Here is a 15308-nt window from a genome sequence, read left to right as displayed (position 1 = left end):
TGCTCACTCCTCTTGTACAAACTCCTGCTCACTCCTCTTGTACAAACCCCTGCTCACTCCTCTTGTACAAACTCCTGCTCACTCCTCTTGTACAAACCCCTGCTCACTCCTCTTGTACAAACTCCTGCTCACTCCTCTTGTACAAACCCCTGCTCACTCCTCTTGTACAAACCCCTGCTCACTCCTCTTGTACAAACTCCTGCTCACTCCTCTTGTACAAACCCCTGCTCACTCCTCTTGTACAAACTCCTGCTCACTCCTCTTGTACAAACTCCTGCTCACTCCTCTTGTACAAACTCCTGCTCACTCCTCTTGTACAAACCCCTGCTCACTCCTCTTGTACAAACTCCTGCTCACTCCTCTTGTACAAACCCCTGCTCACTCCTCTTGTACAAACTCCTGCTCACTCCTCTTGTACAAACCCCTGCTCACTCCTCTTGTACAAACTCCTGCTCACTCCTCTTGTACAAACCCCTGCTCACTCCTCTTGTACAAACTCCTGCTCACTCCTCTTGTACAAACTCCTGCTCACTCCTCTTGTACAAACTCCTGCTCACTCCTCTTGTACAAACTCCTGCTCACTCCTCTTGTACAAACCCCTGCTCACTCCTCTTGTACAAACTCCTGCTCACTCCTCTTGTACAAACTCCTGCTCACTCCTCTCGTACAAACCCCTGCTCACTCCTCTTGTACAAACTCCTGCTCACTCCTCTTGTACAAACCCCTGCTCACTCCTCTTGTACAAACCCCTGCTCACTCCTCTTGTACAAACTCCTGCTCACTCCTCTTGTACAAACTCCTGCTCACTCCTCTTGTACAAACCCCTGCTCACTCCTCTTGTACAAACCCCTGCTCACTCCTCTTGTACAAACTCCTGCTCACTCCTCTTGTACAAACTCCTGCTCACTCCTCTTGTACAAACTCCTGCTCACTCCTCTTGTACAAACTCCTGCTCACTCCTCTTGTACAAACTCCTGCTCACTCCTCTTGTACAAACTCCTGCTCACTCCTCTTGTACAAACCCCTGCTCACTCCTCTTGTACAAACTCCTGCTCACTCCTCTTGTACAAACCCCTGCTCACTCCTCTTGTACAAACTCCTGCTCACTCCTCTTGTACAAACCCCTGCTCACTCCTCTTGTACAAACCCCTGCTCACTCCTCTTGTACAAACTCCTGCTCACTCCTCTTGTACAAACTCCTGCTCACTCCTCTCGTACAAACCCCTGCTCACTCCTCTTGTACAAACTCCTGCTCACTCCTCTTGTACAAACTCCTGCTCACTCCTCTCGTACAAACCCCTGCTCACTCCTCTTGTACAAACTCCTGCTCACTCCTCTTGTACAAACTCCTGCTCACTCCTCTTGTACAAACCCCTGCTCACTCCTCTTGTACCAACCCATGCTCACTCCTCTTGTACAAACTCCTGCTCACTCCTCTTGTACAAACCCCTGCTCACTCCTCTTGTACCAACCCATGCTCACTCCTCTTGTACAAACTCCTGCTCACCCCTTACCCTTGTACCCCTTGATGAGTTTGACTTCCCGACGTGCTCTTCTATGTGTCGCTGCATTTGCACATCTAGTTTAATTAATTTGCTCTTGAATATGAGGTCGTCATCAAATAAACAACATGTTGTAGCTTGGAACGCCAAAGCCAGTGGCCTCAATCATGCATCTGTTTTATGCAAGTCTGCTCCTAAATCCAGTCCACTGCTTGCTGTTTGCACCCGATGAGAGAAAGAGACACCTCAAAGGAGCGCTTAGAGAAGTGAGTTTGTGCAGGTCTCTAAACAGAAAAGCCCAAAGGTCTTGTGGGTGTAATTGTTAAGCATCATTGATCAAAACTCAAAACTGAGTTGCACTCTAAGGACTGAGTCGCTTAGATTTTTGTTCTTGTTAGTGTCAATAAATGTAACAGCCAGAAGCCGTTGTTTTCAACAAACCCCAAACCACTAAACACACTGTAGCAGCAGCAGTGCAAACGCTGTCGTGTTGAAGCTGTAACTGTCTCTATGTTTGGACTGAGCTCAGTAGTTTTTACACTATTATATGTCAAATTCCTTTACTTGGTTTCATCATAATATATAACTTAATATTATACAACTAATAAAGGTACACAGTGCTCTTTTAACTATGCCTTTGAATTAGGACCAACTATAGACCCTTTAAAACTTTATTATGTCATCAGAATGTTCCAAATTCCAGAACGGAGGCGACTGGGGGTAAAATGAAGTAGAACATATTAGATACAAATTCTAATGGTATTATGTATTTATGTGTGTATTTAACAAAAAAGAAGCAGCAGTTTTGAATTTCCAGGGTAGAAATGTCTGTTAGTTTGCTTTTCTATTACAAAGAATGGAAAAAAGGATGAAAATATAAAGCATGTAATAGATCTACAGATATAATGAAAATCTATTGTTGTAGGTATTTTTCAAGTAAAACAAAAATTCTAGGGTTTATCATAATCTCCTATTAAATAAACAAGAAATTTCCCTTTGAAACAAATTACTTTTGCCTCCATTCCAGACTTTAGAATGTTTTTAAAGCATCTATACCTTGACTTACATGTTTAATGAAGTTGAATCAATGTTGTACGAAGGACTTTCAAAGTTACTATAGTCAAAATCCCAGGGCAAAGTACCTGCATTAACTTAAAAGGAAAAGAAAATATGAAGAAAACATGTTTGCCTTACCGAGGGTGGGGTCGTACTCCCAGATGAAGCGTCTGGTCAGAAATCTCACCACCAGAGCTGCGGAGAACAACAAAGCAAATATGTTCAGGATATGAGGAGAGCAAGGGCAAGAAATGAGCTAAGTCTCCCAATTTCCTGAAGAGATTTGGACGGACAAGCTTTTTATCATGCTGCGTAAGTATTTGGTCCGCTGTGCTAATTTCCATACAAGGGAAAAGTCAACGGTCTTAATAATAACCGACAGCACGTCTCGCCTAATGGCTTTCAGGAGCAGATGGCGTGCTTTTTACACTTTCATCTAAATGCTAATGCCCGTTTGATCACCAGCCATAGATCAAAAAGAATTGACAATATTATAAATTATCCATATTATCCATATCCAAAGTATCCATTTCTTTGCTATGCGGAAAATGAGCAATATATATGTAATACGTTTTGTTTTAATTACTTCATCCCAGTACAATTTTTGGAGTAGAAAATGCTGATTGGCAATTTGACCTTTTTTAATTCTCTGTGTCTAGAAGTGTTATATTTACTGGAGTAACTTTTTGAAGAAATTGTTCTTTTCAGAGGAGCTTTCTGACACTTTACTTTAAGTGTAAGAGTAAGAGTAAGAGTCTGTAAGAGTAAGAGTAAGAGTCTGTAAGAGTAAGAGTAAGAGTAATATTTAGTTTGAAGCAACAATACAATTCCCTTCAGATATGATTTGTTTGTGTCTGTTCTTTGGCAATACCAGGATCTGTTCCATTATTTAATGTTTTGTCTGATCGATTGCATGAACTGAAATCATAAATCATACTTTAAATGCATTTTACACCCAAACTGTTACTCAGTACTCATGTATAAGTTTCTCCAAATACTTTTTCAGTCTTACTGGAGTCATTATTTGTGCCACAAGTATTTACCTGAGAAACACTACGGTATTTTAAAGTAACATTACTCTTACTTAAGTACACATTCAGGCTACTCAACCCACATCTGCTTAAATCACATAAAATCAAGATGAACCGTCAAGGGACCATGCACCCATTCACAAATACACTTCAGAGTACACAGGAAGGAGGGCAAAGTGTCTTGCCCAAGGACACAACGTCAGTATGAACTGGTAGAAGCGTAACGTCAGACAACAACATTTTTCTAGTTGGGAAAAATTTTATTTATTGACCCACTGCTGCTCAATATGACTTAGGGAGGGTCTTCATTTAACAAAAAGGCTCAATTGATGACCACAGTTTCCACACAGACAAGTGTGAAACTAAACATTATTCAAAAGGGAAGTTCAGTGAAATTATGGAATAAGAGTGGCAGAGGCATCCATCAAATTATGAAAGCCAGGAATCAAATGAAGGATGTCACAATATCAGGTTTTAGTGTAACATCACCATTTTATGCTTATTCACGATCGACCAAACAGTAAAATCCTTTATTTGCTTTCTTTCACGAGTCTAGCTTTATGAAATCCAACCTTCTGAATGGAGAAAGTAATGATATTGTCACATAAACAGATGAAAAAGTACTTTACATGTAGTTTGACATTTTTTGGGAGAATTAATAAAATAAAATAAATGCTACATACGATTTTCATGATTTCTTTGCTTTTGGCTCTTACGATTATATTGAGACCTAAATGATCACAATTATCGATTAACTGAATAATCGTGACATGCCGAGCTGGCACTGAGCTCAACATATGTCCAGGACCAGCTAAGGCACAGATAAGCAGCTACACTGATGGTGGAGCCGACCACGTTAGATACTGAACTTTTCTTTTATAGTAATGCTCTAATAATTTATTCTAGAACAACTGGTGAGACATTTTCAGGTTCTGTATAGTTAGAATAGTTAGACTTCTCTTTAGCACCAGCAGGTTTGATAGTGCTTAAATTTGCTGCCCAGAAGTGCCCCTGACTCACACGCCTAATGGTTTACCACCAAGAACTGATCTGCCACGCTCTACTGTTGATCCCCTATTCCCAGACACAATTACACTGGCATTGCCCGCTCTGTGTGCCTCAGTCCCCAAATTACAGCTGTATTGAACCACCAGCATGTTGTGATTTAAGGGCAATCATTAGTACAAAAAACGAGGCTGGACCATAGCAGTTTTAGATTGTCTCAACAGGACCGAACAGCACTCATGGACACAAATCAGCAGCAATTCAAACAGCCCCACATTACTCAGCTTTGGTTATTTCTGTAGGTTTCTGACGCTGTCATAAATAAATTGCACCAGGTGTAGTTTTGATGCTTTAGGATGTAGCTCAAATATGCATTGTTGCTCTGCTCTTGACCAGGTCTTTGCTGTAAATGAGAAATGACTCTCAAATTGACCTACCTGTATAAATAAAGGTTAACATTTTTTAAATATATGAATAAAATGCATTAAATTGTCCTTTTGCTGCTATAAAATGTGTTCATGACCCCCTTGGTTTTTGATGTTGTTGATAAAAGCAAAGTCCTTATAGCAGCATTTATTTATTACTTTTTGGGTGAAATAATTTTCTTTTGATCCAAAGCTATGTTTTTTAAGAAAAAGGATGTGTTCACAGAAAGTGGAGGAATTCCGAGTCGTCTGTATACTGTCAGCAGGATGAATGGTCCTCAGTGAATATTTCTCAATATTCTTTCATGTCAAAAAACTCAAAATGCCATCCATGACTCACATCCTTTTTCATCCAATCCAATTAGTCCAGTTCCATTTGCTGTCAATTCATCCGTCTATTTCTGGAGTAAAACAAAAATCCTTAATAGCATGACGTGTATATTCGTGAATAACTAACCACCTCCTCCGCAGGTAGAATAAGACTCCCTCTCTGTCCTTTTAAGTCAGTGCAGCTTAACAGTCAGTTTAACTCTGGTCTAATACAATTACCCACAGGGGCATCACTCTCCTTTTACACCCCGGCAGTCACCACGGGAGGGAAAGTGTTCAGTCCCTTTATCTCAACACGGCAGCAGCAGCAGCAACAGTAGTGGCCTTCAATACGTCAAGGGCCCACTCATTTAAGACCAATGAGGAGGAAGCCGGCAGCACACAGGGCCAGATATAGAACCAGCTTTGCTCCAGGCAAACACCCAAGCTGCGATTACGTCCGCCAAAAAGAAAGTAAAAAGTATTTTAAATGTCAACTCAAGAGTCAGCATGGAAATCTGTGATTATTTGCCTTCACAGGTAGGAAAAACATGCTATAAGTTTAAGGAGTGTAGGGCTGTCGTCCACTAAAGAAAATGATTGTGCAGTGATAAGTCGACACTTAAGTATCTCTAGGATTTTACAGTCACATCTGATCCAAACTGCACTCACAAGCACACAGGAGTTGCAGCAGCAGTATGCAGAAATGCACTCAGAAACACTGTATTTACATGTCAAACACAGAATAAATGGAGCAGTCATCAAAAATACAATTAATGCATCACATGCCTTTTCTTTCTGCTATTGTCCACGTAAATCCTCTAAATCCCCCAAAAATAATGATTACAATTTTAATTATATTTGACATAAATGCACTTGGTGTATACATAAGAAAGTTGGTTGAATTTCACAAACAAGTAGCGTAAACAATTGATGAATTTGTTTGATTTTATTGTTTGGTAAATGCTGTTAAAGCATGTGCAAAATGTTGTTTCACATTTTGCTTCATAAAGTGCTTTTTGAAAATGTTACATGCTTTGAATTGGGTTTTCATGTATCCACGCAGTCATCACAACGCTCGCACGCATGCCGGGGAAACCGGATAACTGGCTCAGTCCAATTCAAACCGATTTTTAAAAATGGATTCAAACCTGAGAAGTACGATTGCAGTGTCGATGCTGAAAGATGACAAACTAACAAACGCATCTGCTGCATGTGACGGCGCCGTCCGGCAAAGACAGGAGGGGCACGGGGTACGAAACAGCCAGGTAAATGTCACACATGTGTTGGGACGTGTACTCGCCCCTTTTAGATCGGCAGAGACGACAAACTACGGTCCATCCATTGAAAACTAGCACGAGGTGTTTTGGTCGGCTGCATCAAAGTGAAAGTAAAAACTACCAGAGTTTCTACATGTTTATTTTTGTAACACAACTGAAAATCAAATGCTCCACGTACCGGTAAATGAGTTGTCGCTTATCTATGTTTGCCAAAAGTCTGGTTGTATGTTCAGTATGATAGCGGTTTATCATTAGAAATTATAGCTACAAAGTTGTCAGTGAAGTGTCTTGTCCGGGAATACAACAAGAACATGGGAGTTTGAGCCACGATTGACGCGCCGACCATTAGATTATAAGACGACATCTCTACCACCAAATATCCAGTCTCCAAATTTTGCAGTAAAGCCGCCCCATTCTACCTTTTTCCTGTATCTGTTCAAAGGTTTTTCTGTGATTTCGCTAAAGTGCAAGGACTAAATCGAGAAATCTACAATTGCTTGTTCAATTAGTTCAATTCCATTTTCAATAAGCACCATCATTTGGCAATCCAAAAAGCAAACCGAGACTAATTCATTTCCACAACAGCATTTGAAACCACAGAGTGACACTTTAAATGATGCTTTATCACACACTCTCCACACTTTTTCTCTAAATATTGTCACGTTGGAGAGCTGTTGTGCGGTTGAGTGCTTTTCAGTGCTCCTGAGTGGTATTGCTGTCAGTGCACTTGGTTTCTGCTTGTTTCGTGGACACAATGGGGAAACGACTCTTGCTTTTGAATTGCAGTGAAACATCATCCATCTCAGTGAGGCCTGTTTCTGGGTATATTATCTACGACAAGAACGCTGAAAGGAAAGCTGTTCTGCTTGCCTCTGAGTGCTGCACGTTTCATTTCACTGCTGAGGAGTTGGGGTCAAACTGTTGGCAGCGTTTCACAGTCACTCAGGGATAGAGGATAAATACTATTCATCATTTATCTGTGCGCTCTGTTACTGTCAGTAGAGTCGACTGTGGTTTATCTTTCTTGATACAGAATAAGAGTGAAGATGCACAATTTCCATAATATTACAAATTGACATTGTGGAAAAACTAAGAACTACACAGCAATTGTTCTTTGCTTCGTTTGAGTGTGGCCGAACACCTTTTCATTCTTTAATACTTTTCTCCTCCAGCAAAGGTAGTCCGAGGGTAGTACAAATCTCTGGAGATGTGTCCCGGGCGCTGCACAGAAGGACAGGTCAGATGCAGAGGACACATTTCCCCAGGGACAATAAAGCCTCTTTATGAGGAGGCGGGGCTTCATAGACCTGTCAATAGACCTGTTTCTATTGCTAAGTCATTTTAGATCAACATCGTGGTATAACAGTAATAATTCTGATCTATGTTGTGTTACTGTTTAATACTAAATACCTGATAGCTGGACAGTTCATTGTGTTTTGAGGCATATTATATTTCATGCCTCAAATCACACTTTTAGGCAAGAGCTCACTTTCCAAACACAACAATGAAATAACCTTCAACAATGTCTTCAAAGTAATTCACTTCTCTATTGATATGATTTACATGGCTGCCCTTCATCTTGAGCCAATTGGGGGATTATTTACTGAAAAGGGATGTGACAACTTAAAATATTGTGTTACGATTTGAACAATAATTTCACAGTTATTTGCATCATAACCAAATAACCATTTTTTCTTTCATTCCTGTTGTCAAATATGTTAAAATCCCTCAAATATGTGGCCAGCTTTATGAAATCAAACTGTCTGAATGATAAAGTAAAGTGCATTTTGGTTTACTTTTTACAGCATGGATTTAACTGAAATGACTTAATTTCGCTGCACAATTACAATTATTGACGATCACCTATAAAAAATCTTGACGTCTCCATTTCTGAGTTGACCTTTAAACCTTTCATCACAACATTTAACAGAACTTAGCTTTTTAATCAAAGCCTGTCTGGGTTTTAAAGACAATTGAACCGCCATTATTGCTCTTTTAAATAGCAGAAGCAACTGAAGAAGACATTTGAATTGTCCATTTTTGCCCCATTTTTCGCTTCTCGTTGCCTTTTCAAGCCCAGCAGCTGAGCGCGGTGGCCCAAATTCCAGGTAAACATGGCGCCCAATGGGGTGTGAAGTCCGGCCTCATTAGAAGTAACTGTACACGCGGGAAAAGAGCGAGGAGCTTTGTCAGAGCGGCTCGCGACATTCACCGGAGCTGAGCACATCACTGCAGGGAAATCAGGACTTTGTGAGATGATCAGTCTGCAGCCGTGTGCAATACTGAAGGATAATGAAAGATACACAGCACGTCTGCCATAGTAACATGCTATTGACGGCACAATGTCACCTTTACGATGGCGATGGTGTAAGTAGAGAAGGGCAATATGCCCGAAATGTAGATCTTTTGGTGTAGAATTTGAATATCGAGTATGTCGTTTACAGTTTTTTTTTAAAAATGCTACAAAAAGAGCTGATTAAAATTGCAAATGGAAAAAAATGTGATTAATTTGACAAACATTTCCAATTTTTCTGAGAATTAAACGCCAACTAATACATTTAAAATAATGTTATATAATATCCACAAACTGAATATCGTTATCGAGATGCTTCAATAAACAGATATTCATTTTTGTCAATATGTATAAGCCTCCTGCGTTTTATTATTGCGTTGCCTGGAAAGTCCCACAATATGGCATTAGACTTATCTATAATGCAATTTTGTCATCATGGGTTTATTACTGCCTCTTGCTGTGAGGCGTGTCTCCTCTCCACAGATCTTGGCCTGTTGGCGTCACCTGCTTCTCTCCAGGGTGATAGATAAGTCAGTGTAATGTAATGCCAAACTGTGGAACATTCCAAGTACTAACCATGGCAAACAGGTGGCAGAAAAGTTAGGCCGTGCACCTTTAAACAAATAAAAAAAGATGGAGAACATGAATAAAAGTGGGATATAAAACAACTCTTTTTTAACAAATATGTTTATGGCTGTTTTGGGCGATCTCAAAAAAAGAAGACAAATATTTAAAGTCCTGCTCTGTATTAGAAATGTCTGAATAACCAAATAAAAGCTGATTTTCATTGCATCTTTTATTCACTCTGTGGTACATGAATGTGTTATGTGTTAAAAAGCATCAAAAAGTAAAGAGCTGGTCTATTTCGAAAAGGTACATCTTTATTTTTACTCCTGATATAGTTCCCCAACCTCTGAAAAATGATAAATCACATCCTAAAACCAGCCCTGAAGAAGTAGAACACCGCCAAGAATCCTCATAACGGTGAGCAGACACCGACGCAACCTAAACATCCGAGGTCTATCTTAAGATGATGCGACTAGGAAGACAATGGTCACTCTTTATCTCCGACAAGGACTTTGAGTTGTGACATTTATAGTTACATGACATTTTTCCAGAACAATATACTTGATATTCAAATTTTGCACAACAATATTATCTAAATCAGAAACGATACTATCTAAATGTTGATATATATTGCTCACTTATTTGTTAGATCAACAATAACCACGGCTGCCCTGGACCGATCTGCACCAAAGGCCACGATCACTCAATCACACACTCATCATATGAATACCTAAGCAACGCATGTGAAGTGTCTTGCCCAAGGACAACACAGAGTCAGACCTAAAATACATTTGCAATACAACCTCAGTCTTCAAACAGGAACTATGTCAAATTTCATGACCATACGAATATTTTGTTTATGCAGTCTGAACTATTTGAACTATTTAAACTGAATGCTCTGCTCAATTAACGTATGAATCGAGAAAAAGTGAGCAAAGAATATTAAACTTTTGTTTAGTGAAAGAGAAGGAATTTAAGTGACATTTTATAACGTTAAATTCCTGCATGCCTAGACAAAAAGGAAAAGTGCATTTAGAAAAAGTATTCAGTAATAAATAGTTGAGTTTTGAATTCATTGGTTCACTTGGAATAAGTATGTCCTTTCAGACACAATACACATTATGTTAGAGATGTCTCACTAAATGTACAGTATGTCCTTGCTTTTACTTTGCATATTTGATGTATTATACTATCTGAATAAAGACTAATTCATCAATTTCATACGACTTGATCCAACCGCGTGGCAAAATGAACTCTAGCCGTTGGCTCTGGTTTGATTCTGATGGTTTCTAATGACATTACTAACAGGATGTGGGGACTAATTACAAACAAAGCAGCAGCATTAGGCGGCGCCCGTGGCCTGTGGTGAGCCTGTGTTACCGGCTGAACGGGGCCCATTGATTCCCTGTGGCCATCAGACGACCACCCGCTGCTCCCCGATCCCCCGCCGCTCGCACAAGCGTCGCCGTGCCAGTGCCAGGCCTACATGCCACTCCCGTGCTATTGTTAACGTGTCACATCAATACTTGACGGTGTGGGGACTTCTGCGGGCGCTGCAGCGGGACGTGTCCAGACCGGGAACAAAAAGGCACTAATTGTAGGCCATAGAAATGAAACAGTGGGTCATTATTTTCAAAAGGTAGTTATGGTTCAACCCTGAGAAATCTTTTTATCTTTTTAATCCTTTCTTCAATGCTTGTCCTGTTCTTCTCTTCCAGGATCAGGTCATTTGGGTTTAATATGGGACTGTGTTGCTGTGTACACAATGGCACTGTAATAGATAATTTGAACGTATGTTTAGTAATGTACGCAAACTTAAACAATCTTAAAGGGATGAGTAAAAATCAACTAAAAGTCTCTGTTACATCAAAATTATGCACCGATCCAGCTTTTGCATTTCTGATATCAATATTGAAAGGCAATGTTTAAGCAGATAGACCCCAGGACACGCTGGAGGGACTATGTCTCTCGGCTGGCCTGGGAACGCCTCGGGATCCCCCCTGGAGGAGTTGGAGGAAGTGTCTGGGGAGAGGGAAGTCTGGGTGTCCCTGCTTAGACTGCTGGCCCCGAGACCCGGCCCCGGATAAAGCGGAAGAAGACGGATGGACAGCAGATAACGGAAATCAACCAATACCAAAGAAGAGACCGAAAATAGCATTTATTTTTCCTTAAAACATATAAATAATGTCTGAGGAAACTGTTACGTTCGGTCAACAGAAAATAAAAGCTAAAATATATATAACAGAGACAAAACTATACTGTTTAAATGAGCTGAACTGTTATGATGGAACCCATATCCACACATTTCAGAGCCTGGAACATAAGGGGGATGCGTAAGAACGGCCTCTCAGCATCAAAGCAATGTTATGGTCTGACAAATGGAGGACCCTGACAAGTAGCATGACAACTATCATTCAGAATGCATTAAGAGACCTTCCACTTAGCTTAACACAATAGGTCAACTAAGTCTATAAGTAACATCAGAGCAATGAAAGAGCAGCATTCTGCGGCACTGGACTGTATCTCTTTTGAGTGATTATGTAGCGTGTCTGTTGATGAACGTCTGTGAGCCTGTTGTAAATTATCTGCCATTCTGGCCGGAGGAACTGTTTTTCTCTACCTGAACAGACAAGAGTGAATCATTGGCCACATAAGCAGTTAGCCAGGGCTTTTATCTCCACTGTGAGGAGCAGGGGCGCCTCTAAGGGGTGGCCTGGGACAGCCAAGGCCACTCCTGAGATTCGATGGCCCCCACTGGTCAGGCCATGTCTGATAGGATGTTAACCAAAATAAGCATTTGAATGCATTCTCAGGTCTCTCTTACACTCACACAGGTTTATTTGGAGAAGTCTCTAGTTTAAATGTGTAAAGGTTTGTACAATTGTGTGCTTCAAGTTTTCCACACTCATCCTTCCTGAATCCTGATGAGTTTTACCATAAATGTTAATAAATACACAAATAAGGGACTGCTTGAATTTGCACACACTGGACAAATAAACAACTAAAAGGTTTGAATAGAGCTGAAAGACTTGGGGTCTCATTCTAAAGCGTGCGTATGAACTAAATTGTTAAATACGCGACTTTCCATGTTACGTGGAACTTTAGAAATTAGTGGTCCATACTTTCAGTATGAATTCCACATAAAGTTTTATGAATGAGACCCTGGATTATTCCTCACACATATATCATGCTCCTTGAGCACATTTTGGATGTCACAGTAAAAACATCACAGTTTAAAAGGTGCATCAGAGCTGCTTCACCACATCAAATCTACTATTGAGAGTATGTTTGTACTTGTCTATAATAACCAAATTACCCTAACTTACTGGGATATTCCAAAAGTGCTCCAAATCATTGGAAATGTGGTTTCTTATTTTTATTTTTTTCAGGAAGAGGACCCCCAGACCCCAATATTCTAGCCACCCCTGTTTCAAAATCCTGGAGGTACCACAGGTCAAGAGAGATGCTGCCCCTGTAAAGGACTGTGGAGCTTCCAGGAACCGGCTGCTCGTAAATCCAGCTGTAAATGTGACGCTTTATTGAGCTATTAACAAAACCCGAGCAAAAGCTTACCCACTCAGGCTGCTGATGTTTAAGTATTCACAAAGTCTATTAGTCTGTTGGTGGCACAGTGGCAACCCTCACCTCACAGTAGAAAGGTGCGTGAAATTCTGTGTGGAGTTTGTCTGTTGTCTGCATGTCTGAGTGGATTAGTCACACACTAAATCCCCGATCACAGAGGTCGCCCCCTGCACCTGAGAGGTTCCCCCAGTGGCACTGAAAGATGTCTCACATTCAAAGGACCCATTTATTTATGCAGACAATAAATTGCACGGCACATTGCTCTTACGCGTTTCTTGTTAAAACAATTAACAGGTCTCGTGGCATTTCAAATTCAAGCCAATGTGAATGCCATTTTAAAGCCCATTAGTCTTTGTAGTTTTGTCTTTTTTAAGCTTCTTTTTCAAAGCTTGATGAGCATCCGCCATCAGCAGTCAACCCATATTCTGCATACTTTTACTCAATAAGCTCCCGCTTGTGTTAATTGTTATGATCACATGAATTGCCAAAACAAGGAGGAGTGTAAAATTTACAGTTGTTGATCGCGCACCGACAATAAATTGAGCAGTTCATACAGATCGAGCCTCAATGTTAGACTTCAAATATTCACGTCGTTTGAAAATGCTTCCAAGAATATTTTCAAATCCTGGCCATAAACCTTTGCAGAGATTGATTCGTCCGAAGGCCGCGCAAATGGCTGTGACATAACAACCTGTAATCCATTTGGACAGTTCTTATCACACGTCTCGAGACTGGGCCTCTTGTTCCTGCAGCTTTGTGGCGATGCATCGATTTGTAATTTGCAGCCACTTGGAGGGGAAAGTCATCTGAGCCCTGCCTGTGGAGGCGTGCAGGCCGCGGACTAAAGCCTGGATAGTCTTCGCTGAACATGTGAGAAGATTACAAGGGCTACTGCTGCCGGTACTAAATCACTCCCACTGAAAGTACAGAGAAAGATCAACAATGGAAATCAAAGAGAGGCACAGAGGGGGGAGAGTTGTCTTCAAAGGAGAAGACTTATCAACATTAAATGGAGTCGATAGGTCGAATAACACATGTACAGGGAAATATGTGAAGCGTCTTGATTCTTACAATGAATCACTAATATGCAGAGTAACCATTTTATCCTCGTTTTGTTGTCCCGCACAGCCATTTAGACCTTTGTCCCTCGTCCCGCTTATTTAGAGAATGTCCCATGTTATTTTGACAATTTAAGAAGCAAAATCCAAATCCATCCTAATACTCATATTAAATTCATTGAGGAGAGAGGCATGAGGTCACATAAGTGGGTCGATAATACCTGTCCTTGCTTGTTCTTCCCTGCCTTTTGCCTCTCTGAGTAGGGCTGCAACTTACGGTTATTTTGTTTATCGATTAGTCAAGCGAATATGTTTTAGATTCATCGATTAGTTGTGTAGAACGCAAATTGCACAGTATTTTCGCAAACAGATCTTTGACACTCCTTTTTTATCGCCTTGCTGACTCCAAATTTTGGATTCAGCCCTTTTTTGAGACAACAAATTATAAATAAATGTTAAATGGTTAAAATCACCTGGTTTCCTCTTTTAACATCCTTCACTTATGTTACTGGAACATATACACATATACTATTGTAAACTGTAACTAGTGTAAATATGTTTACCATATCATATGTATGTATTTCCAGGACGGTGCATATTACATTTAATAAATATGTCATTAAGATTCAACTATCACCCTAAAAAATATACACAAAGGATGTGCAGAAATATGACTTTATAAAACATTACACTGTAGGATCACTGTTTCTGCTGCCTTATGTGCGTTAACAAAAACAGAAACAGCATTGCACATGGTATAATCAATATTCCAATTTTGCATTATCCCCATTTTTGGCCCTATCTCGCACCTCTTTTCTTGATAAGTGCTTGATTAGTTTCCATGGGAGCTGACATGTTTACTGTGTGTTATTGTTAGTCCACTCTCCACTTCCCACATCTTTTCTTCTTCTGGAACTTCTTCTGATTAGTGCAATGTTATCTGATGTGAACACAATAAAAAAGACTTATATTTGAATGTATAATTATTTAGCAGCGCCTGGCTATTTCCCCTGCACCGCGGGCACTCCCAAACAACCGTCGTGAGGGAAATGCACTGGGCGCCTGTGGAGCAGAGAAGGTTGGTGTTTGTGGAGGAATAAGCGCCCAGGGGAGAGCCTCGTGGTGAAAGGAATCATGGGAAATGTGCCGAGGCTGGGAACAGTGGCTGACCTCCTGTTCAGGAAGTGGTTGGACAGATTT

At 40.5% G+C, this 15308-nt stretch overlaps 1 protein-coding gene across 1 annotated transcript in view; it reads right to left on the bottom strand.

Moving 5' to 3' along the window:
* The window catches only part of rerg (RAS-like, estrogen-regulated, growth inhibitor), a 71082-nt gene that overhangs the window by 13145 nt on the left and 42629 nt on the right, over positions 1-15308 (bottom strand). Inside the window, exon 3 of the mRNA XM_072454983.1 lies at positions 2697-2753. Coding sequence (XP_072311084.1) covers positions 2697-2753 — 57 coding nt within the window. The remainder of the gene's footprint in view (positions 1-2696; positions 2754-15308) is intronic.

This window comes from Eucyclogobius newberryi, unplaced genomic scaffold (assembly GCF_026437365.1).
Source record: "Eucyclogobius newberryi isolate DKJ021-1_F unplaced genomic scaffold, fEucNew1.0.hap1 SCAF_2, whole genome shotgun sequence".
Taxonomy (NCBI): domain Eukaryota; kingdom Metazoa; phylum Chordata; class Actinopteri; order Gobiiformes; family Gobiidae; genus Eucyclogobius; species Eucyclogobius newberryi.
This window is presented reverse-complemented; position numbering and strand designations above follow the sequence as displayed.